The 24,595-nt window shown below is 56.0% G+C and overlaps 1 protein-coding gene across 6 annotated transcripts in view; it reads right to left on the bottom strand.

The window, feature by feature from the left end:
• Nucleotides 1-12,188: 12,188 nt before the first annotated feature.
• Nucleotides 12,189-24,595, bottom strand: part of ZBTB40 (zinc finger and BTB domain containing 40) — an 80,997-nt gene continuing 68,590 nt past the window's right edge. For 3 of the 6 annotated variants that reach the window (XM_042948816.1, XM_042948820.1, XM_042948821.1), the window contains exons 14-19: nucleotides 22,641-22,855; nucleotides 21,319-21,481; nucleotides 20,537-20,623; nucleotides 19,136-19,353; nucleotides 17,123-17,313; nucleotides 13,262-14,535 (exon numbers count right to left, since the gene is read on the bottom strand). In XM_042948816.1, the coding sequence (XP_042804750.1) occupies nucleotides 14,463-14,535; nucleotides 17,123-17,313; nucleotides 19,136-19,353; nucleotides 20,537-20,623; nucleotides 21,319-21,481; nucleotides 22,641-22,855 (947 nt within the window). In that variant the 3' untranslated portion in view covers nucleotides 13,262-14,462. Of the gene's footprint in view, nucleotides 12,536-13,261; nucleotides 14,536-16,086; nucleotides 17,314-19,135; nucleotides 19,354-20,536; nucleotides 20,624-21,318; nucleotides 21,482-22,640; nucleotides 22,856-24,595 lie in introns of those variants that run through there. The other 3 variants (XM_042948819.1, XM_042948817.1, XM_042948818.1) reach the window with 3 other exon arrangements.

Raw genomic sequence — 24,595 nt, 5'->3', positions numbered from 1 at the left:
AGGCAGCAGGGGCGCCCTGAAAACATGACCCGTCCCTCGACTAACACCGTCAGGGGACCCAGCAGAGGGCTGTGTGAAGAACAAAGCCAGCGTCCCAGACCGAAGCCGGCTGGGTGACCTCGGGCCACACCATTAGCCTCTCTGGGTGCCAGCTTTCTCGTTTGTGGCCTGGTGTCTAAGAGTGCAGGCTTTGGAATCGGACAAACCTGGCCACCGGCTCTGCCATTATCCATGACCCTGAGCCAGCCACTTAACCTCTCTGGGGCCCCAATTCTTCATGTGGAAAGTGTCTGACTCCTACCTCAAAGGATCGCTGGGAGGATGCGCGGACGACAGCCGGGCGGTGCTCAGCCCCTGCCGACACACGGGAACAATGGTGGGGCACCTGCATTGTCCGGGGCCCTGGGGATCCCACAGCGAACAAGGCAGGTCCCCGCCCCTGCGGTGCTTATGATGCAGGTGAGGAGAGAGGCCAGTGGGTACTTGATCAAAGTTTCGATCGTGGTAAGTGCTGTGAAACACCAAAGGCGGGTGGAAGGTGGATGGTGGCGTGGGGCTGATCTCGGCAGCGTGCACAGGGACGGCTCTCCGGGAAGGAGGCCTCCGAGCTGTTGTTCCTATCAACACGATCCGAGAATCCCGGTGTTGGAGAGGTCTACAAAGGCCGCTGACCTCACAACCCCCCACCTCCTTGGCCCCCGCCCCATCCCCCAGGAGGGCTCTCCCAGCACAGCCAAGAGGCTGTGACAGTCCCTGCCCCACCTCCCAGCAGCTGCGTGATTCTGGGCAAGTTCCTTTACTTCTCCAAGACCCCGTTTCTTCACCTGGATAATGGGGGACACCCGCAAGGCTACACTGGCTCCTGGCGAGGGGCCCTGAGGCTCTCATTCCACCCACTGATGCCGAGCAGGCTGGGCGACAGCCGAGGGTCCCAGGAACAGGGAAAGGAGAAGGTTCAGCCGAACCACAGAGGACAGATGGGCATTCTGACCCGGGTTCGGGGAGCAGGGAGGGACTCCTCCTTCTTGCCCCAGGGGTGGGGCTGGGCAGAGTGGGTGGCAGGGGCCACTGGCAGTTTGATAACCAGAGAGTGACAAACGAGGGAACGGTGAGTGATGGAGGCTGGGGAGGCCAGCAGAGAGGGGAGGCCGGCAGAGGCCAGGTCTCCGAGGGCCCTGCCTGGCTGACTGAGCCTCCAGGACTTTCTCTCAGGTGCTGTTGCGGGTGGAGCCAGGGCACCGCGAAGTCGGATCCCTCTGACAGTTGAAAGGTCTGTGAAGACAGCTTTAGGGCCCCTTGGGCCTTCCCTTTTCTGGCTTGGGGTCTCCAGGGCCTCCTCCGGCTGCCCCCCATCCCACCTCCTCAGTGTGGCCTCCACTTGGAGGTGGCCCCAAGGACAGTTAGAGATTGTGGCTCTTGGATGGACAGCCAGGGCCACCCACGGGAAAGCTGAGCACAGAGGACCTGTTAGGGCCCATGCATCTGCTTTCCTAAACCCACCCCTACCTGTGTCTTCTCATCCCACCCATGCCTTTCAGCCGGTGGGTTTGAACCCACCCGGCTCTTCCACTTACTACCTGTGTGACCTTGGACAAGTGACTTTGTGCTTCAGTCCCTCACCTATAAAATGGTGAGATGGGGAGGAATCTTCGTGTGTGTGTGTGTGTGTGTGTGTGTGTGTGTGTATGTAAGCTCACATATCTAGAAGCCATGACCCATGGCCTCTGTGTGCCTCCCGTTTGGTGAACACTGTGTGAAGAGGAAGGGGGAAGGGACTGTGCTATCTCCCATTTTAGAGACAGGGAAGCTGAGACTGGAGGGAGGTGGTGGCCTGCCCAAGGATACTCACTCAGCACATCAGGGGCACAGCTGGGACCAGGACTCAAGTCCTGTTTGGGCACATGGTCTAGAATTCTTTCCACCATGTCAGGTGTCATCCAAAGCAATATCTCGAGTTGAGGGATGAAGCTCTAATGGGGCTTCCAAGCATCAGCCAGTAGCACAGCGTTATTCTAAGCTGAGGACATGACAGAAAGATCTTCTCAGTCTCCCCTAAACCCATTCCGCACCCCACCTACCCATAGGAATCACTCTACGTAGGCGTCTGCATTCTCTGCCCCTAGACAGGATCTGATGGGCTGGCCTTGCCCAGAACTGTCTTATCCACCTGCTGAAGTCCCGTTTGGCCTAGTCTCTGGAACCTTCCTGATGCTAGGGCCCTACCTCCACCCCCTGCCCCTGGCATGGCCCTTGTCATCGGGTATGATGATTGCCTATTTTCTCTGTCTGCCCCTTACTAGATTGTGGGCTTAAGGGCAGTGTCCTTTTGCTTGGTCACCTCTGTCCCCAGCACCAAACTGAGCCCTCTATTATTGTGTGGTCAAATGAGTGTGTGCTCTAAGCCCTGACCCTCCCTCCCTCCCTTAACCTGGTGTTTCTTACTCTTCTATTCAGTATTGTTCCCCAAGGAGCCTTGTAAGACATTTTCTCCCCTAATCTCCACCCCTATGGAATCAAATACTACAGATACACTGCATGCCTGTGTGTACTCTACATGTGTCTGCACTGTCTACGTAGAGAGTATGATTTTGTCACCCTCCCACAGTCAACTGCCAGCCCTCTCAAGCATGCAAGCTTTAACTCAAGTCACCTGTGAGTCCTGTGGACGGTAAGCCACCCTGGCTAGGTTGACTGGATTGCTTCAACACTTAATCACTTCCGGGTGAAACATGAAGAGGGCAAAATGAATGTCAGGGTGCATTTGCTGTTCCGATGGGTGTTCCGGGAGCAGGGAGCTCCGCCTGAGCCGTGGGGGCCCAGCTCAGAGGAGGGCAAGGGCAAGCCGGCCTCGCTGGGGTACTGGGAGGTCTGAGTTGGTGAGTCTCTTGAAGGTTGTCCGGTCCAAGCTAATTTTACCGATGGAGAGACAGACGCCAAAGAAGGAATGTGGAGGCCCGGGGGTGAGAGTTTGTAACCAGCTTGTGAGTCTGTTGAGGGGACTCCTTCTTAGGTCATCAATGGGACCAAGATGTGCAGGGCATGGTGGGTGGATGAATGGATGGACAGACTGACGGACAAAGGAAGGTCAGACTGATGCCCAGTCTCCTCCCCTCACTGAGGAGGTGAGTCCCAGCTGCAGCCCAGGCCTCTGGAAAGCTCTGGTGATGTCAGGTGCCAGGTAGGCCTCCAGAAACAAAACAGGAATGCCGGACAGAGTGACCTCTAACTCCCCTGACTGCAGACTCTTGCTTCCCCTGCCTCCTTTCCATCTCTACTCGGGCATTTCACAGACACCTCAGACCCAGCATGCCTCAAAGTCAACCCGCCGTCTTCCCTCTGGGACCTGCCTTCTCGTGGTTCTCCCCATCGCAGCACACAGAAATCTCGTGAGTCACCCTTTGGGGCGGGGGGGGGGGGGTCTCTCTTTTCCCCTGAGACCCCACGTCCGGTCCATCAGCAGATTCCACTGGCTCTGCTGTCAGCATCTGACCCCTCTCCACCACCACCCTGGTCAGGCTGCCGTATCTCCCCTTGCCTGGCTGACAAGCCGCTCAGAAACTTACTTAGGTCCCAGCCTCATTTTCATTTTCAAGTTTCGAGCAACTCTGCTGTGATGAGATATGGCAACAGCCCCAAAGCAATCTCCCAGCACTCACCCTTCTCCCCATACTTACTCTCTACCCACAACCGCAGCACCGCACCCAAAGCCACCACCAACCAGATCCTTGACATCACCCAGAACGTCCTACATACTCCAGACCCCAATTACTTTTCTAGCTTTATCTCCCACTACTCCTCTCCTGCCCTTGCCCACCCTGCTCTAGCCACATCGCCTCCTCCATACTCCTCAGACAGGCCACGTGTACTCCTGCCTCAGGGCCCTTGCACTGGCCCTGCTGGGGGGTGGGGTGTCTCCCCCAGACACACAGCCAATCCCTCAAAGCCATCAGATCTTTCCTGAAGACACTCGCTAAGTGAGGTGGCTTTTCCTGGCCTTCCTCTCTAAAACTACATTTGCCTGATGTTGCCAACACTCTCCTTGACGCTTAGCATTATTTAGCATACTATATACTTCAATTATTGTCTGTCTCCCATACTAAAATATGAGCTCCATGAGAGCAGGGGTTTCATTCTCTTTTGCTCACTGTGGTGTCTGTAGCACTTAGAACACTGTCTAGCCCTTAGTAAGTGCTCAACTGATGCCTGTTGAAGGAAGGAAGGAAGGAAGGAAGGAAGGAAGGAAGGAAGGTAGGTATTCTGGCTTAGGGATGGGAGAGCAGCGTGGAGGGGCCATGCCTGTCTCAGGAAGCCTCTGGCATGGCATGATCTTTGTTCTTTGGCCTCTTTACCTGCTCTTTTTACTCGATCACTCAATAGAGGCCCAGGGCTCTGTGGAGGGTTAAGACACGAACACAGACCGATACTGTACAATCCATTTCTGTGAGAAACAGACTAATTCATAGACAGGAGGCGCAGAGAGGTGTCCGGGGCCTGGGAGGAGGGGGGCTGGGAGTGAAGCTAGCAGACTTGGGGCTTTTTTGGGGGGTGCTGAAAATGTCTAGCGGGTAGTCTCAGTATAAAGTGCTGAGAATGTTCTGGAAATGGATGGTGGTGGCAGTTGTGCAACAACGTGAATGTACTCAATGCCGTGGGATTTTGCCCTGAAAAATGGCTAAAATGGTAAATTCTTTTGCTGTACTTTAGCACACACACAAAAGGCAATGAAAAAAATGAACAGAGATTACCACATGCTCAGAATCGTGGGCTGCAGAAGGTACCAGATGAGTCCGGAAGGCACCGTGGCTGGTGTGACCGGGGGCAACTTTGTGGAGTGGGGGATATTTGGGATGGGCCTTGAAGGACGGGGACATGGAGGGTGGGAAGATCTGGCAGAGGACGCGGGTGGGGGTGGGGAAGAGGGCCGCCAGGAGGTAAGTCTGGCCCTGTGTATGTGTGCTTGGCTGGGGGTACACGCGGCCCCACACGGGGGACCCTGAAGCCCCGTCACCTCCCCCTGCCCCCTGGCAGCCTGGACCTGAGCTCCTGGAAAGGCTCATGGGGAGGCTTCTGGCCAGGAAATAGGGGGCAGCCCACGGTACCCAGGGAATCCTAGCTCCTCGGGCCTGCTGAGTGGCGGGGTGAGGACGCCCCCACAAACGTAGGGTTCCGGGCTTCTTCACCTGGCCAGGCTGGCCTACCCTGCAAGACTCTGGGCCTTGGGCCCAGACTCCCCCTGTTAGTGCCAGGGCCACGACGTCTGCAAGGTCAGGGCCGAACGCCTCGCGTGGACGCCCTCCTCGCCATTGCCCTGTGGGCACCAGAGTCCACACGACAAAGCAGAGTCTCCTGCAACCACTGCCCTTTCCAGGCTCAGGCCCAGGGGAGCTAATCACAGCCACCTACCGAGTCCCTTCTCTGCCGGCACCGCACGGGGGTCTTCATGGGTATTACTTCATAATCCCGAGGGACGGACAAGTACTGGTACCCTCCCCATTTCACAGGCAAGGAAAATAGGGCTCAGAGAGGCTACATGGCCTGCCCAAAGCCAGAGCACCCGGGTTGGCATGTGACCGTCTGACTCTCAGTCCCTGAGCTCTGGGCTGGCTTCAGACCAGGGCTCGAGGGATGGCTTGGCCACTGTCCCTGTGTCCCACTCTCCTCCTGGGGCAGCGCCTCCCCCCAGCTCTGGAAAGCTTCCCTCTTCCTAGGCCTAGATGGTTTTGTCGCCCGTTCCTGCCAGCTCCTGGGGGGCACGGTCTCCAAGGCCCCAGCCCTCCCTGAGGTGAGGGGAGGCAGGGCTGCCCTGGACGGAAGCTGCCACAGGAGGCTCCCATTGGTGCCACTCTCAGCACCTGTGCCAGCATTTTGGCCCAAAGAGGACAGGTTTCCCCTCCCGTTGAGGACAGGAGTTCCTCCCACGTCTGTTCCCCACGAGTGGTTATGAGGTACTTCGCTGCGTGCTTGCCCCAGGCCGGGCTTGGTGCTCACAACACTGCAGGGGCAGCACCAGCACGGATGAGGAAACCGAGGCCCAGGGAGAAGTCTCACAGGTGCAGGTTGCAGAGCGATGCCCGGAACCCGGACTGCCCCGCTACCAGAGCTGTGCAAGGAACCACAGACTGCTAGACAGGGGCCCTTAGAGGCCGTCTGGTCCAGTCGCCGGGGTGGGGCCTGCGGCTCGTGGGTGACGATGCATCCAGTTTTCCTAGGACTTCTGTTCTACATACGTGCTGACACGTTGCCACAAATCTTGTTAGTTCCAAGATAAACAAAATCACGTGTAAGTTTATAGTATGCTTTAAAAAACCGTTTAATTGAGGGGCACCTGGGTGGCTCAGTCAGTTAAGCGTCCAACTTCAGCTCAGGTCATGATCTTGCGGTTTCTGAATTTGAGCCCCGTGGGGGGTTCTGTGCTGCCAGCTCAGAGCCTGGAACCTGCTTCAGATTCTGTGAATCCCTCTCTCTGCCCCTTCCCCAACTCACACTCTGTCTCTCTCAAAAATAAACATCAAATAAAAAAATTTTTTTAAATGTTTGAGGCAAGTACCTTCTACTACGATAGCCGACACAATGCCACCGACACAGGAAGGTGAGCCTGGCCTCCGAGAGTGTGCCTGGCCCCCACAGCTCACTCTATGTGGACATCGGCTGGTGCCCGGGGCAGCACGCTCAGTGTGACCGTGTCCTCTCAAAGATGGGGTAGGCAGAGGGTTTCCTGGCTGCCCCTGTGGCAACTTCTCATTTGTTTAGCTCTGGTCTGGACTTTGTGTTTACACCAGGGTGACCCTTCCGGCAAAAGCTGGCTGACCTCAAATTCCTCCACCCTGTTGAGCTCCAATGTACCCACCTGCAAAATGGGCTAAAAGTAATGTCACTAGAGAATCAGCATCTCCGACGGGGCAGGGAGAGCCCCTGGTATCGACACTGACTCGAATGACGGCGGAGGAGGGGACAGAACGGGGATGGTGCGAGCCTTAGGCGCGTACGGCGAGGGACACCCTTAGTGAACAAAAGGAGGCACTCCTGACCTCGCTGACACTGTCCACCGCTCAAGTGCCTGTCCCTCCTGGCACTGGGCACCAGTGGAAATGTCACAGGCTTTGGGGACTGACAGACTTGGGCTTGAATTTGGGTTTAGCCGCTTTCTGAATGTCTCTCACTGAGCACGACAGCCACTAGCCACATACAACTATTTAAAATGTAGGGGCGCCGGGGTGGCTCAGTCAGTTAAGCGTCAGACTCCTGATTTCAGCTCAGATCGTGATCTCACTGTTCGTTGTGAGATCGAGCCCCCCCCCCCCCCCCGCATGGAGCCTGCTTGGGATTCTCTCTCTGCCCCTCCCCTGCTCACAGGCACGTGCTCTTTCTCCCTCTCAAAATAAATAAATATTTTTAAGAAATAAATTAAAATAGAAAATTCGGTTTCTCGGTCACACTAGCCACATCTCAGGGGGTCAAAGCCACATCTGACCAATGACTCCCACACCAGGCAGTGCAGAACAGACCGTTTCCCTCATCACAGGGAATCCTATCGGGCAGGGCTCATCTGGTGACCCGAACAGGATGCGATGTCTGCGCTGGGGACGACGTGCACACGGCCCGGCCCAAGGCAGAGGGCAACGAATGGAAGTGCTCAGCCCGCCCCGGCCGCGAGGGCTGAGCAGTGCCTTTCCCTGCAAAGTGCAGGTTAATGCTGGGTCGGGCTGCTCGGATTGCCGTCCTGCTGCGGACTTACTGGGTGACCAGGTGAGGTCGCCTCCCGGAGCCTCAATTTCCTCATTTGCAAAATAACAATTCATGCTCTTTTAGCCCCAGAGCACTGCTGCCAGAGCCAAGCAAGCAAATGATTCAAAATGCTCTGAAGTATGGGGGCCACGGTGACAAAAGGGACAGCAGCCCAGTGGAGCGGGAAAAGCCCACGTCTGGTGCCAGACACCTGGACGGCAACTCCACCTCTGACCAGCCGAGGACGCCGGAGCCCAGAGAGGAGGCCGCGGCTGAGCTCCTTCGCTGCAAAAGGAGTAATGACGAAGAGACTTAACCTTCCGTGTTGCTGTGAGGCCGGATAACGACCCGAGGACGGCAGAGCGCCACGAAGAGTAGGGCCTTATGGGCCTGCTGTTACCCGTTCAGGGAGGCCAAACACTAGGGAGGCCACGCCGGGCCGGGCGTTTGCCACCCGGTCTCCTCGCTGCGCTCCGCCTGCCCGAGTCCCGCTCCACCGGCCGAGAGCCCTCCCGCTGCTCCAAGCCGGCACGCCCGCAGGGGACAGACCTGGAGGCACCAAACGGACCGAGACACCCTGTTCTGCTGACGCCAGAACAAGAGGCCACAGGGCCAGGACCTCGGGGTGTGCTCCGAGCTGAGAAGTCGGCCTGCGGTTGGTGGCACACCCCTGGGCTGCAGGCTGTAGCTCCAGGCGGCTCGGCGGTGCAGCAGGAAGCAGCAGCAGGAGTGTGGCTCCCGGGCATCCAGACCCCAGGTCTGCTTCTGGTTTTGCTGCTCACCTAGTCACTCAGGTGTTTCCTGAGCCCCGGCCATGCATGACTCCAGGGGAATGGGGCAGAGAGAGGCGGCTGAGGAGGCCCTGCCTTCCGGACACTCTGTCCAGCTTGCCCTCTTTTCCCTCTTCCTCCCCCACCCAGAAGCCCACCTTGCCCGAGCTTCAGAAGTACCAGTGGGGTCTCTGCATCGGGGCAGGGACCACTCCAGAGCTCTGGGGCCCCTGTTAGCATGAGTGGCATTTTTTTTTTTAAGTTTATTTATCTTTGAGAAAGAGAGAGAGAGAGAGAGAGAGAGAGAGAAGCAGGCAGAGAGAGAGGGAGAGAAAGAATCTCAAGTAGGCTCTGCGCTGATGTGGGGCTCGAATTCATGAACCATGAGATCACAACCTGAGCTGAAATCAAGAGTCGGATGGATGTTTAACTGACTAAGCCACCTGGGCGCCCCACGAGTGGTATTTTTTTATTGAGCACTTTCTACATGCAATAACCTATACCAAAGCGTTATATGTGTTACCTTTAATCTCCACAATTACCCTAAGAGTTTTTATTACCTCCATTTACAGACAAAAAAAAAAAAAAAAAAAAAAGAAAGAAGAATCAAGGTAAAGAGAAGCTAATACCCAGGGTCACACATCTAACAAGCGACACAGCAGGGTATTGAATTTAGATCTGAATAGCTCGGAAGGGTGGCTCTGAACCACATTTCATATAGTGTTCTAATGAAATACTTTCCAATAACTTTGGCTGCTGTTCTGGAAAACATTTATCTTTTAGGAGCCCAGGATTAGGGGAGAGGTGGGGAAGTCAGAGAGGCCAACATGCTTCCTGGAGCTGTGTGGGTCCAGGAACCACCCTCGCATACCTGTGCCAGGCTGTGTAGGCCTCTGCTGCTCCTGCGGGGCTCAGGCTGGTCAGGTGACTGTCCTTCCACGCTCCAGGGACTGGAGTGAGCCTGGACTGAGGTGGCAAGTATTGACTGAGGGCTGGTGAAGCCGGGGTGGGCCCTTGGCCACAGACCAGCTAGTCCCAAAGCCAAGGCAAAGGGCATGACACCACATTTCTAGCGGATAAAAGCAGAGGTTTAGGCCTGACTAGCTTTCTCGGGAGGGACGGGGGGAAGGGAAGGGAAAGGAGACAGCAGGCAGGGAGCCTTGCTAGGCCCTCTGACAACAGTCCGGGTATGGCAGGCCGGGCTGTCAGGGACTGGTAGTATAGCTGACTAGATATTTTCTGGCCGACTAGGTATTAAGCAAGAAATGCTTGGCAATTTCCTTTTTTTTTAAAGGTTTTATTTTGAAGTAATCTCTACACCCAATGTGGGGCTCGAACTCACAACCCTGAGGATCAAGAGTCACACGCTCTGCCGACGGAGCCAGCCAGGCGTCCCAGGCGAGAAATGCTTGGATATAGCGTCCACGTAAGAAAAAGCTCTGGAGTCAGAGCGCCTGTGTTCGAACCCCTGCTCACCAGCTCTGTCACTCATTAAGTGACTTCTCTGGTGTTGGTTTCCTCGCCTGTAACACGGGATAACAGCAGTGACGTCACAGTGCCAGGGAAGTAAAATTACACAAAGCTCTGTGTCCCAAGCGCTTACATACAGTAAGCACTTAACAGGGATTATTAGGAGAATATTTCAAAAAAATATTAACCACTCCTATGTAAAAGAAAACAGAGAGAGAGAGAGAGAGAGAGAGAGAGACAAACACAGCATTTATAGGTACTTTAGGTCTGGACCGGCATGGATGCTTTTGGTCCTCGTTTCTCATAATCTGTTTGGGCAACATGACTATCGGTCCCTAGCACGACCCGACCTCTACAGCATCTGGCGTGGGACGGAGGCCACAATAGGACCTCAGAGAGCCCAGAACTCCAGGGAGAACAGACCTTTTGCCATCAGACACCAGAGGTGCCTGGTTAACTGTGTGCACGTGTGCGTCTCTGTGTGTTAACAGAAACGATGATGTACGGTTCTTGCCCTTGAAGGGGTCACGTTTTAGTGAGGGAGGATCTTAAGTCACCCTGTGACAACCTGATAACCCCATACTCCCAAACCCACCCTCGCTCCTGCCTGACACGTCTCAGCCCATCGCGTGCGCGTGCACAGCCGCCCTGTTCCCCGTCTTACCTACACTCCCTGGGCTCACAGGCAGCTCCAGCCCCGGCCTCTCTGCAGGTGCTGGCTTTGGTCTGGACCCTGTGTCGAGCACAGAGGTTCCGACCTTAAAAGGAATGAAAAGCTGTTCGGTCGTGCGCCAGCCCCGTGGGCCCTCTTCCCACCCCCTGCCTGTTTTTATCAGACCCTCCTGATGGCAGGTCTATGAAATCTTCCCTGGAGGGGGCTATGGGTCCCTGGACTGACCTTGTCCTGATGTGTTTGATCAGCTGTTTCTGGCCTACCCTGGGGGAACCAGTGCGAGAAGAGTGGCAGGAGTGGTGTTTGATCAGAGCAGCTGGGGAGCTCTGGGCCTGGATAGCTGCTCTGAGCCTTCTGCTAATCTCTCCTCGGAGGACAAAGGAAGGAGGATGTTCTGATAGACCAGCCCTCAGGTGGCCTGGGGAACAGCCTCGCTGGCAGGGGGGAGATGTGGGAGGGGGTTTCTCCCTGAGGGGCACGAGGGCAAGCCAGACAAGCGGCATCTACCGAGCACTTGAGTGCACCGTCTGGTGCGATAAGTGTGCAAACAGATGCAGGTGTCTTAGTGGGCACGCACTGACTGACAGGGCAGAAGATGGCACCGGGGCACAAGAATAAAGCCTAAAGAACATTCACAAGAAGAAATAAACCTCGTTGTGGGTTTTTAAAGGTTTTATTTTTAAGTAATCTCTACACCCAACATGGGGCTCGAACTCACAACCCTGAGGTCGAGAGTCACGTGTTCTACCGACCAAGCCAGCCAGGCACCCCCGAACCTGGTTTCTCTGCCCATGTCCTAGACCCTCTGTTCTAGGTGAAGCCTTGGGTACTGGAGTATTTCTCAGTGAAGGGTGAAGCCCTTTGGTCTAGGACAAGTTCACACAGAGGCAGCCAGAAGCTACATTTCTCTTTACACCCAAACACATCCCTGAGCATAAGTGTGGAGGGTAAGAGAAACAATGAACAAGAACACTCCAGAGGCAGGGTGGGAAGACCAGACATCATTACATACTCCGTGTTCCAACTCCCTGGTTCTCACTGGGTGCTGCCCCCACCTGTGCTCAGACAAGACTCCTCGGCTGTGCTGCTGAGGGGCTCCGACAGTCCCTGCTCCACTTGGGATGTCCTGTCCCCCCCTAATCCCCATTCACTTGGGTCTGGGACAGAGGCCCTGGGATTACACGGTACGGCCCAGAGAGGGGAGTCTTACCTTGGTCTTGGGCACCCCGGCACTCTACTCCAGGCCCTCTACCTTAAGGATGTGTTGGACGTACTCCTTCTTGCCCTTCTCTGCCCTCTCCCCCCAGGCTCTTTAAACGTGTTGCAAACATCATTTCCAAAGCATCTATATGCTGGTAGAAGTTTAGGAAGGCCTTGCCCAAGGTCATTCGTCTAGTTAGTCCATGCCCCTCCCACTGTGCTGCTTAGCCTCCTACAGCAGCCCCCAGGCCCAGGGCGGAGATAACTGGATTGTCAAGGGATCACTCGGCCCATTTCCCACCTCTGCACACATTCACCTTCGTGGCTGGAGCCCAGGGGTGCGTTACCATTATCCAGAGCCACCCAGCACCCTGTAAGGATTATTGCTTACAACAGAGGGCTCCAGCCTCTCTCCAAAGACCGCTTAGGCAGGGGCACTCCTTCATAAAGGCCCTGTGGGCTCTGGACAGGGATCCATTCGAGCCACTCCAGGACTGTCCCGGGAGACGTGAGCACAGAGCCACCCTGCCCGCCCGCCTTTCCCCAGCCTCAGGCTGACCTGACCTTAGAGGACCTCTGGATAGAACGCGCCTCCCCTTGCCTTTCACGCTGATTCTTCCTGCAGAAACGAGGTACATCCTGCCCGTGTGCGGCCTCTCGGTTTCCTCGTTGGCTGCCAGCAACGTGACATTTTCAGCTATTTACCACAAAAGGTTTCTGCTTATTTTATACTCATCCGCTCAGCACTTTGTGCTTTGGGGCAGTTGAGATTCAAGAGATAAATGAAAAGTGGTGGGTGTTATAAGGTTCCCCGAGGGTTCAGAGAGAGAGAGAGAGAGAGAGAGAGAGAGAGAGAGAGAGGCAGGGGGAGGGAGGGAGAAGAGAAACATGAAGGTGCAGGAATGGACACCCGCCTCAGTGCCAGCCATCGCAGGGACCGGCTGACCTCCACGTGAAAGACTTCGCGAACAATTACAGTCTCAACGCTAAGCCCATTAAAGTCAGACCTGGAACCTCCCTACAGTTCTGTACGGCAATATCCCCCATTATAGATGGGAGTGGGGAGGGGGGAGGCTGAGAGGGTGTCTCCCCCAAGGTCACACAGTCAGAAAGTGGCACAGCTCGGACATACCCAGGTGGCGCACCTACGCCCATCTCTGAAACACTGCGGCACACTTGCTCCCTGGGAAGAGGGCTTCGGAAAGAGCCTCCACGTGACAGGACAGCATCCGTCCGCCCCCCCCCCCCGCCCCCCACCGCAGGCCAGGCCATGCTCGTGTGGCCTGAAGGCACAAGAGCCCCGAGGACACCAGGCCTATCAAGCCAGTGCCCATCTGACAGCTGGCCAGAACCAAAGAGGAAACAGGTCTGTAACATCACAGTCCATTTGAAACTCAGGCAGCACAAGATTTTCAAAGTACGTATTTTATTTATACAGAATAGTGCAAGTTAAATGAAAATAACGGTTTGTAATCTAATTTACACAGCACCAGGTGCTGGCTAGTTGTCCTGACCGTGGTGGGAGGTGTGGCTGGCCTTGGGAAGAGAAACGACGAACATTTCCACGGTTGGGACGCAATGTGAATTAGCCCAGGAAATAATTTTTCTCAACATGATCCCCAGAACACAGGCGGCTTCCCTCGTCCTTAGAGGCACAGCTGTATGCGCAGGAAGTTTCTGAGTTCTGGCTGTGCTTTGAGCCTTTGGCCCAAGTCCTACCAGCCCCAAGGTTTTCCATGACAACAAAACAATCATCATCAACTTGCTTCCGATACCCTCTTCGACCCACAAATCTTACTGTTAATCCCATTTCTTCCCTACAACTCAAGGGACCCTGGGATACACTGGACCAAGCGGAGCAGGGCTGAGGCTGCTGTTCTTTGTTTGGGAGGAATAATTAAAACATCCCAGCAATTTCTCTGTCACTGTCCAGCTTTCCAGTCCCGATTTAATAGAAATGCTGCTTGTCCCCTACAACCGTTCTATGCGAGGTTACCAGTTTCTTCCATCCCTTAGGCAATTCATAGATCTCAGGCACATTGAGATTTAAAGGCACAGCCCTCCCATCTCATTAACATGTCATCAGCCTGTGGAGACCGCGACATCACCTGCAGTGAGAAACTCTTAGGGCCCATCTCATCTTTCTCGATTCTGAGAGTACACCTGATTTATTGAAAACCATGAGCAGAGTAGGCCACCTCCCCCACCCCCCACCCCCCCAACCCATTCGCCCTGTCGGACTGGACCTCATTTTGTCCCTCAGCACCTGACCATCAGAGCTCTTCCCTGGGGCATGTGGCCAACACCCGTGGTTGGTGGGAGAGGAGGGTCAGTGTTTCCGCACAGAAGCCCTGGATGGATCACCAGGATTCATCACGGAACCCAGGATTCACAGCACAGACAAGACCCTGGCACTCGCTGGGCTCAAAGGCTTCTAAACATAAAGCTTCTGAGACAGAAGAGACAGGCTTTTTGCCTCAGCCCCTCTGCTGCCCTGCCGGCCCCAGGTGCTGCTCAGGTACTTGGGACAGTCCCATCTTCCTCGGGCAACCCTTGCTCTTGAATCTCCTATCTGTCGTCTCACTTACCTGGGATGGCAAATCCCGTTCCATAAATGATCCCCATTATTCCCACAGAAGCAGACTCCAGCTTGGAATCTGACTGCCTTTCCACTCCTCACCGGCTGCTCCACGAGCTCTGGAAGCAGAGAAAGTCCGCGGTCCCACTGAACGCAGCCGGGAAGCCCACAGGCTCCTCCACTCCACCGCAAACGCGCCAGGGTTCAGCCTGGAGGCCAGCGGGGCGCAGCCCTGGCAACGAGGCAGACAGACACCCCTGCCATAAGAAAGCAAGTGACGGGGACCGAGGAGAGCACAATGACAATGTCCTCTGTGGCAGACATTCAGAAGGTCTCTCGGGCAGCAGTGGGAGGAAAGAACCAAAACAGCAGAGCTAGAAAAAGTCTTCCTACAATTAAAATCCACACTTAGGCATCTTTGGGGAGGGACACTGTAAAATCACCGCCACGCAGTGCCCTGCAGAGGTCCACTCGGAGCAATGACTAAACTCAGGACGCACCTTTCCTCGCTGTCGACTAGAAGCGGCACAGGGTCCGTGCCTCCTGCCGAACGGGCCACGGGGCAGGCGCGCACCTAGCACACGTCCGACCCCTCTGTTTGCTCCCAGCACAGTGAGCTGCGGGTCTGGCGATTCTGGAGGAAATGTGTGCCGTGCCACAATGTGGGGCTCCACCGGAGGCCTGAGAAAGGATTTCTCGGTACTTGAAAAGATCTGGAACTTGGTTTAAAAACTTCAGCTTTCCTTCACCAGGAGACTTTTTTAAAAAGAAAAATCACTTTTCCCTACGAGCCCTTAGCAATTAAGTTTCTATTTGTTTTCCGACTAGAAGGGATTCTGACGGCGCTGCAATCCCCAGCCGCCGCCGAGGCTCGTGAGGAGCGGCACTCTTATCCGCCGGGCTGGCCCCCGTGGCGCTGTAAGCACGGGCCACTCCATTCTCTTCCGGAGGGTTTCGTCTGGTCCCAAGGGGCGATTCGGTGCCACTCTGCCAGTTGCAGATCGAGAGCTCTCCCGGTCTGACGGCCCACGGGACCGAAAAACCTTCAGAAGAGACGGCCGTGGCAGGAGCAGTGAGGGCTTCACGCGGAGGCCACGTCTTAAGGGTTTGAGCACCATCTTCTGGTCAGGTTTTGGCTTTTGAGGACTTGCCTTTGAAAACTTCATTTACTCCACAATGGGAAGATCCCTGAGCCGACAAGCTCAAGTGACTTGCATATCGAAACGAGGACACGAGTGGAGGCAGGAGCAGTTAGCTGCCTGGTGTGCACAGGCCTGCGCTGGACCTCACCGCCCGCGCACGGCCAGATGGCCGCAGCGAACGCGCCGGTCAGCGGCAAGGCCCCGCCTTCCGCCCTTCCAGCGGGGCGCGGAGGCGGTGAAGTCCTCACCGGGTCCCAAATCGACCCCCCGCCCCTGCTCGGACGGGGTCACGCGAAATGTGCTCGGCAAGGAGGCGTGGGCTCGCGGGGGGCCGACGCAACTGGGCACTACCTCCGCGGGGGGTCAAGCCCCTCGCCGTGGCAGGGAGCCCTGGCTGCTGTGTAAACACTGCACTAGCAGACTGCGACCTCCTGGCATCGAGGAAAGAAGACAAATGCTAGTCGTTCCCTCCAAACGGCGGGAACCTACATCCATCTAATTGCACTTCATAACGGATTCCACAAACCATTAATTATCAGATTATATTTTAGGAACCGCACATAAAAAACTTGGTGAAATTCAGACTCCAAAGGCTCACGACCCTGCGGTAACAGCGGCAGCCTGGAGAGTCGGACGACAGGCCCCTCGCAAGGCAGGGGGAGCGGGGCCGGAGGAAGAGCCAGGGGCAACCACGGGCACCACCGCACCCGGCCCGGCACTGGTTCATTGGCCGTAACACCAGCTCCAGAATGAGGGAGCGAGGGTTGCGGGCCACGTAGACATTTCCCGCTCTGACTGGAAATAGGGGTGAGGGGAATGTGGGAAGGCTGCGGGAACCAGCCTTCAGGTACAGAACACCACGGAAAATATCCTGGAAAGGCAGGGACTGTCTTTGCAGCGGGACGGCCCCACACTGACTGCTTCCCGCAGAAACACGGCAAGGCCTCGTTTGGGGAAGGGCTGACGGTCCTGACGAGGTGGGATTCGGCATGGAAGCGAGGCCTTCCCACGTTAACACGCCGCTCCCCGTCCACCGGGAGTGGGCTGGGCCTCCCGAGCAGATGGGAGGATGACAGGGTGAGGAAGAGGCCAGTGTGCACCAGCCTGGGGGTCTCTGGATGGTCCGTTGTGCTTTGCTCTCATTTTTAGACGGCCAGAAGGCACCGGCAGCCCCGATCTGTGGGCCACTGTCCCCCACACCCCTGCCATTCTGCACAGGGAAGGCTGCCCCCGATATGTGACCGCCGTCCCACAGGCACCTGCCATTCTGCAGGGAAGGCTGCCGGCACACAGCCCCTCTCTGGTGCCCTGGCCATCAGCTCCCGTCCCACTGCTCATCACAGAGGCCACTGCAGTAGGCCCGTCCCCTCTGAAGGGCAGCGGTGTCGGTGCCGATGACTCCAGCACTGTTGGTTCTATGAGACCGAAGTGAGAGTGTTCCGGTTGGTGGAGGCTAAGATGCCCACTACTCGGGCCAGCCGGGGGCGGAGGGCAAAGGGCAAAGCTGCGGAGCGTTCTCTCTGCGGCAAACGCAGGGCCCTCCCCTGGATGGGCAGCCACTCACTTGGCCTCGCCACAGATGAGGGTCACGGTACCATCTAGCAAATCCTCCACGGTCACCGCCACAAGCTCAGAGCTGGTCTGAGACGTCTGTGAATCCGGCAAGGTCACAAACACCTGTGACCCAGCAAGCTGGGTCTCCTCCAAGGTGATCACCTGCTCTGTCGGGGCCGCCGGCTCTGGGGTTTGGATCACCTGAAAGGGAAAGACCGCGAGACCGCTCTGGGCAGTGTCCACAGTGGGCTCCCCAGAATTTACGTGGTTTTCGTCTCATGCTGTAATGATGATATTTATGTTTTCACCTGAGGAGAGCAATTACATGTGCCTAATGGGAAGAGGCAAGTCTAACACTGCAGCGATGCAAAAGAGAAGGCAGGCAAACAATTTAAATAACTCCGTGTGCTAAATTGCTATAATTTAGCTCAGTACGCATCTCAGGGTGCCCGGACTCTGTGATTACCCACCGGTGAACACGGGCTCAGTTTCTTACACTGGGTTTTCCTGTCTCGAGGATCACGCTGCGGAGGGGAGCGCCACTGAAAGGAATGCTACTGAAGGTGGCCGGTCTCAGGCTTGACCACGGAAACGGAAAGACTTATCGGAAGCCTTGGCTTGCCAAAGGCGGTGTCTCTGGCCCTTAGTCAGGCAAAGAGCCTTCCTTGGAGGCTGTGTGGCTACAGAACTTGGGAGCGGGGACGAGTGGAGGAAATGTGACTTCCGTCAGCTCCCTCGTTTGCCTCCCCAGGCTGGCAGCCCCCCTCTAAGGCCACACGGACTTCTTCCAAATCCGGGTCACCTGTTCCAGACGGCCTTCCCATCCCAGGGAGAGCCAGTCCGTGGCGAAACACCCATTTCCCGCCCGGACCTCCACGCTGATGCTCGTGGCCTGTGGAGCTCGGGACAGCTTGGTGCCCCCTGATACTCTGAAACCAGAGAGCCCGTAGTGGGCACCGCTGCCCTGGCTCTTGAGAATCAGCCCGGAGTGAGGAGCAGAGCGCTAGACCTGAGGGGGCAGAGCAGGGGAGGCCAAACTCAGTCACCTGTCTGTGCTGTGGGGATGAGGGGACTAATTCTGAGGTCTAATAAAAAATCACCCGGGATAGCAGTTTTCAAACTGTTTCTCCTTATTCTTTAGCAACAGAAACCTTTTTCTTCCCCCTCCTCATAAGACATCATAACTTACCAAGAATCCTAGTATATAAAATCCTAGTATATAAAAAAGATCAAAGCAGAGCCATCGTGGGTGATACAGCAGCAGGGACTTCCCTGGAGCCTGCCCACCTGCCTTGGTCTCTGCTCGCACAGAGGCCCGTAAGAACACGGCTCACAAAGGACTCATCTGTGGGGCTGGACAGCAGGACCGTTCAAGCAGTTAATGCTTCCGTTCCAGTCCACCCACAGACGATCGACAGAACTGGGTTTCTTTTCCTCCTCTACCCACCCTCGCTGGAGAAGACAGGAAGAGCAGGAAGAGGACCAGGGACACAGACAGGGGCTGGAGCAAGCTTAGTTTTGAAACATCAGAAGAGGCGAGCTTCCCCCCGGGAAAGGTGAATGGCCCTGACACACCCAATGTGTTTCGAAGGTGTCTCTGGCCCTGAAGGTGGTTGGTCTCAGGCTTCAACGGCAGGGGTCCCGACAGAGAGCTCACCCCCTCTTCTCTGAGGCCTCCCGCAGCTCCTGCCGTACCCCAGGGTGTTTTGCAGAAGATGGGGAGTGTGTGAATGAGGAGAAACCAAGCTTGTTGTGCTTGTGGAAATTCTCATTCCAGGATCCCTCTACCCAGGAGCCATCTGCATGTGTTCGCCAGGAGACTAGAATTTTCTGTTTTGTTTGGTTAAGAGGTCCAGAGAGACTCTTCTACAAGGCCCTCTTGGTCGTGAGTATAATTACTCATGGGACCCTCTGGGAGCCGGAGAGAAAGGCCGGGTGGCATGACAGAGCTGCCTCTAGAGAAGCCTTAGGAACCTCGTGTTAGCACCCTCATATCCGAAGGCCCCAGCATCACCTGCCCCACCTGTGAGGCTGCTGCTTGAGTCTCAGAGCCCGTCACCTTTGGGTGTTCAGATTCCAAGTGGCCATCAAGCTGGGCCTGCGAGGTGAAGAGCTCCCCGCAGAGCTCACAGGGGAAGGTGCTCTCTGACTGCTTGAAGTGCTCCGTGGTCACGTGGTGTTGCAGTGCTCCCGGGAAGCGGAAAGTAGCCGCACAGTACAAGCACCTGAACGGCTGCGACCCTGGAAGAGGGGGACACAAAGGACGGGCTGTGGGTGGAACGACTGAGAGAAGGAAGAGCAGGCACAGGGGAGAGGCCGCGCGGCCGGGATCAAGGTGCAGACGCAGATGTAGGTTCTGAGGGGCCTGAAGCTTGTAGCTTTGGGGGATCCTCTTTAGGAAAAGGAACGCGACGTGAAAGATACAGGAACGGGCCCCACGCAGGTGAGGGGCTCTGCAGCACAGCACCAGATTCAGGCTCCAAGTGCCTCTGCTGAAGCCCATTCTTCACTCAACTGCAGGTAAGGGTGCGGACGATACTACACTTCATCAGGTCCCAGAGGCACGTTTTAACATCCCTGACACGGAGCCAACGGCATCTCACGACTGCTGCGGGCCAGGCGGCGGGTGACGTACAATTACCAACGGCTGCACAGGGACGGACGTCTAAGGTGGCGGCACCAAGCCCTGCGGAGTGTGCGTCCAGGGCTTCGAAGGAAACCCCCGAGACGGGAGCAGCGCACGTTGCTAGCTCACAGGAACCAAATGGCTGAGGAGGGACGCGGTAAGCGGTGGACGCTCAGCTACATCCCCACAGCAGGACAAAGGGGCTAGTCTTCCCTAACGCTCAGGGGACCAACACCGACGGCCTGCGTGTATCCGTCCCCAGTGGTGCTGATGCGGAGTAGACATCACGCACGACGACACATGCCCTGGCGGTCAAACTGAGAGCTACTCTGAGAAGCGGCTGCTCACGGTAATTTCTGTCTACCTTCCTCCCGACGTGCACACACAGGAGTGCGTACAGCCTCCGTCACATTAAGTCCCAAACGGCACTGAGAATGGCCTGCAAATTCTAAGTGACAACTAAGTATAGTTTAATTGGCAGCAGTGTTTCTTTCTTAATGGCTCATTAAAAACTAGCATTTCAGGTCTGATGAGACACGGCCCTGACTACGATAACCACAGTGGCGCTTGAGGGATGCCCACCGGGGTCGCGCCTCCCGTGTTCCCTGGGTACGAACACATTCAGTTTGCAGTTACGCCGTGAGGAAGGAGGCACTACGATTGTCCCCGTTTGATAGATGAGGAAACTGAGGCACACGTTGATTAAGGGTCCTGGACCACACACCGCACAGCCGCGGACGGTGGAGAAGAGCATCCCCGGGCGGCGGGGCCCAGGAACGTCGTGGAAGGGGCACTGACCTGAATGCTGGCACTTGATATGAACCTGCAGCAAAGCCGGTGTGGGGAAGAGCTCCTTACACTGGTCACACTCGTGGAACTTCGTATCTGCGGGGCACACAAGGAAACAGGTGCTGGGAACAAACAAGAGGACGGCCCTCTCGGGCCGGAGAGGCACAGGGCTGGGGGTGGCAGCGACGGCGAACACTTAGCCAGCGTCTCCCCGGGGAACCTCGTGCCTACAACCTGTCAGTGCGGTCTAGTGTAAAGAGCACCAGATCAGAACGGGCCGCCCGGAGGAAAGTAGGGCTGCCGTGAGAGGGGAAGGAGAAGGCACCCACCAGAGCTCAGCGTGCGCCTCACACACAGGAGATGCTTCAAGCCCGCAGTGATTACCCCGCAGACTGACCTGCGAGGTAGGTATTAAGAACTTTCTGAAGAGAAGGAATCTGGCTCAGAAGAGAGCGGTCACCGGCCGAGGTCATGCAGCCGATCAGCGCCGGAGTCAGGAGTCCACCCAAGCCCGTCCACCACTTCCCGGGTACCATGATGAGCCACTGTCGCTCAGGGGCCCATAGGAGCTTACGGTGCTCCACGCCTCTGGGTTTGAAAACCACAGCCACTCAAGCTGCTGCTTACCGTTACCGACGGGCCAGTGCGGTGGTGTGCTGGGACAGAACGAAGGCAGTTGCCACACCACACCACAGCCCCGGAAGTTGGGGTTGTGGACAGAGCTCAGGATGCTGTCATCTAGCCACTCCGCCCGTCAGCTCCCACCCCGTCTACAGGCACCCGAACTTCACCTGCATGCTCTGCTTTGATGTGCTTCTTGTGTTCAACGGTGTTGGAAAAGGTCTTGTCACAGGAGCCGCACTGGAGCGATGAAAATTTGGAAGATCGATGATTCTGAGCGGCAAACACATCAGGGTGGTGGGTCCGGTTGTGGTACCACAAACCAGACAATTGCTGCAAGGAATACGGCAAATGTTAAGTCTTGGAACGTTCCAACAAGCTGGAGAGTTCACCAGGCCCTCGTGAGACAAATGAGCTTATGGGTCTAGACCCACACTCTTACCTGTCACACTGAGAGCCCATGCGAGAGGAAAGGCTGGGGAACAAGGCACCTGTGTATTTGCCAAGAGGCTACTATGGGGCAGGGCTCAGCCTGGCCCTTCAGAAACTCTCACCCCTCACAACAAGCCTATGAGAGAGAGGCCAGAACCTTTCTAGCGAGGTGGAAGCTGAGGCACAGAGGGGCTAAATGATTTGCCCAACGTCATATGATTTAGTATAGAGCAGGGTCAGGATTCAAACCCTGGCCTTCCACCTGGAGTGTGTGGGCTGTATCTCACTGCCTCCCAGAGGCCCAGGGAAGCAGCAGAGACCCTCCTGGAGCGGGAGCATTTGTTGTCCCTGCTCCATGAGCAACTGCTCCTCCTTTCCGGGCTCCAGAAGAGCCCCGAGACACTGTGCCTACAGTTCCGCTTTCCTAGAGGCCAAGCCCAGGCCTTACTCAGCTCTGTAACCCTGACGTCACAGCACCAGCTCGGCACAAAGTTAGTGCTCCATTTCTGTTGAGCTGTGCTTCTCTCCGTATACCCAAATCTTACAGTTGTCACAAGAACCACCGTTTTCTCTGTAGTTTTAGAGTTGAGTTTCTCGTATGTGGCTTCTTTTTAGTTCCATATGGGGTTTCCCCTTAATCATATACCAAATTCGAAGGTGAAAAAGCAGACCCCCTTCCCTGGGAGTTACACAACAACCACCACCCAGTAATTGTGCTAGATAAGGGAGTTCCAGGCAGTGTTACGCAGCCATCGTCACTCTCACATCCCTTGACACACAGGGTCAATGGGTTCCACAGAGTGTGAATGTCCGCAGGGAAAAAGCAGCATTCGGTTCGTGACAAGGCTGAGACCTGAGAGAAGAGGTGTAGGAATTAAAGCTCGGCAATTAAAGCTCCCAACAGCATTACTCTGACCAGATCACCCTCGAGAGTCTGAGTAATTACAAGCTGCATCCTTCACGGGAAGCGGCCACATCAGCGTCTCCAGGGCTCCCGGCAGATCGGAGGGAGGGCAGCCTGGGGACAGGGGGAGGCGCTCCTGGCAGAGCCTGAGGTCACCTGGTAGGCCTTGTTGCAGATCCCGCAGCTGAAGGGCTTCCCCCCGACGTGGGTCACCATGTGCCGCTCCAGCATGGAAGGGGCGCTGAAGATCTTCCCGCACGTGGGGCAGGGGTGGTACTCCTTGGAGTGGACCTCGTGGATGTGCTTGCGATGGTCCTGCAGGGTGGGGAAGCTCATCCGGCATTTCTTGCAGTCGTAGGGATCTTCTATGTCTGGTGCCACGGGACATCGTGAGAAGAGACGGAGGGGAAAAGAAACGACAGGCAGCAGTCAGTGAGTCAGTGAGACGCGGGCCGTGTGCAGCTCCAGGTGCCGGACTCCGTTCAGACGTCACGCACGGCCGCAGACGCTGAGCACCAGCTGCGAGTGCGGTGGTCACCTGACTGCCCCCTGCCTTCGTCCCGGGAGGAGGGACTCCCCCGAGGCCTCTGTACTAACCACCCCCGCGGCATCAAGCGGTTCACCCCGATTCCTCACGTTACACCCTACAAGTTAAATTCCGCTTAAGTACTTGGCACGGAGCAGTGCCCTTGCTCTTTCCCTGCTCGCGGTGGGCATTGCTGAGTTTTCTCGTTTTCTACAGAGATTTCCAACAAACTCCCCGGAGCATATGCTATCTCCTTTATTGTCAGCACATGACTGACAGGAAGAAGGCTTCCTCGCTCCTCGCCTTAGACTCAAGAAAGAAAACATTTTCAACGTTTAATGAGTGCCATGCGACAGGCATGTTTTAAGTGCCTTGCACATATTAACTCCCTTCTTCCAATAATCCTACGAGTGGGATCTATTATCATCCTATCTTAGAGATTAGGAAAAGCAAGGCTTACAGACTGCCTGCGCAGTGACACCAGTGGGAATGGCTGAACTGGGTGACAGTCCCAGCTCTCATTCCCGTGGCCCTGCTCCGAGCCACCTGCTTAACTGGACATGCCAACTCTGCAGCGAGGCCTCACAAACAAGAACTAGCACCGATGCAGGAAACGCGTGCTGTCGCTTTGGCAGGAAACTTCAGTTTATTTTTTCTGAAAGCAACGGAAAGCAGAATGTTTTCATCCTTTGCCCACGAGCCGATCCTACACGTGCACCGAGTCAGATTAATTCAAGAATCTGGACGCACAGCAGCACTCGGTGTCATCAACTAGTTTCCCTGTGGACATGAGCTCTTGAAATCTCAGTTGACGCTGCTGTCAGGGCGCTCTGAAGCGGTTCTCCGCAAGCCACGATGCGGGCCTGCGACACAGGTAAGGAACAGTTCAGGAGAGGGGCCTGGATGCTGGCCTGCCACCGGGGACGCTTCCTAAGACCCGGAAGTCTTTGGGGTCCTCTGCGTCCTGACGATTGACCGGTCCCACCCTCACCCCTCTCCCCGGTAATGCTACCAGGAAAAGGAGACCAGAGGAGCATGGCATTCAAAAAGGCTGAAAGGACATAAAATGATGGCACTAGATCCAAGCCAGATCTCACTCATCTGGGAGCCTCACGAGCTGGACGTGGGGACCCAGGAACACCTTGGGGGAAGGGGGCAGCCCTGTGTATACCTCCTGCATCGTCCACGGTGTCCAGCCCCGGGCTGGGCACAGAGGAGCCCCAACAATGTCCTTTGCCAACTGGCAGATAACAGATTTGCATGGGTCGACATTAAGTACATGTTGTGAGGCCCTGTGTTTGCTAGAAACTGGTGCGTGGGAAACAGAGGCAGGGAGGGGAGAGGAGAGGGGAGAAGGGAAACAGAGGTGGGGAGGGGAGAAGGGAGAAGGGTATGCAGGGTGCATGACGTGCTAGAGAGACCGGCTTTGACGGTGACAAATGGCATCTGGGAGGGCTGCTTCCATCACCAGTAATAACATCTGGCATTTAGTGAGCATTTCTGTGTCACGCTTTACACGGGATACCTCACTAACTCTCACAGCGATCCAAGGTGGCGGCATCCCTTTCTCTCATGTACAGAAGGG

The sequence above is a fragment of the Panthera leo genome, chromosome C1, assembly GCF_018350215.1.
Source record: "Panthera leo isolate Ple1 chromosome C1, P.leo_Ple1_pat1.1, whole genome shotgun sequence".
In the NCBI taxonomy this organism is placed as follows: domain Eukaryota; kingdom Metazoa; phylum Chordata; class Mammalia; order Carnivora; family Felidae; genus Panthera; species Panthera leo.
This window is presented reverse-complemented; position numbering and strand designations above follow the sequence as displayed.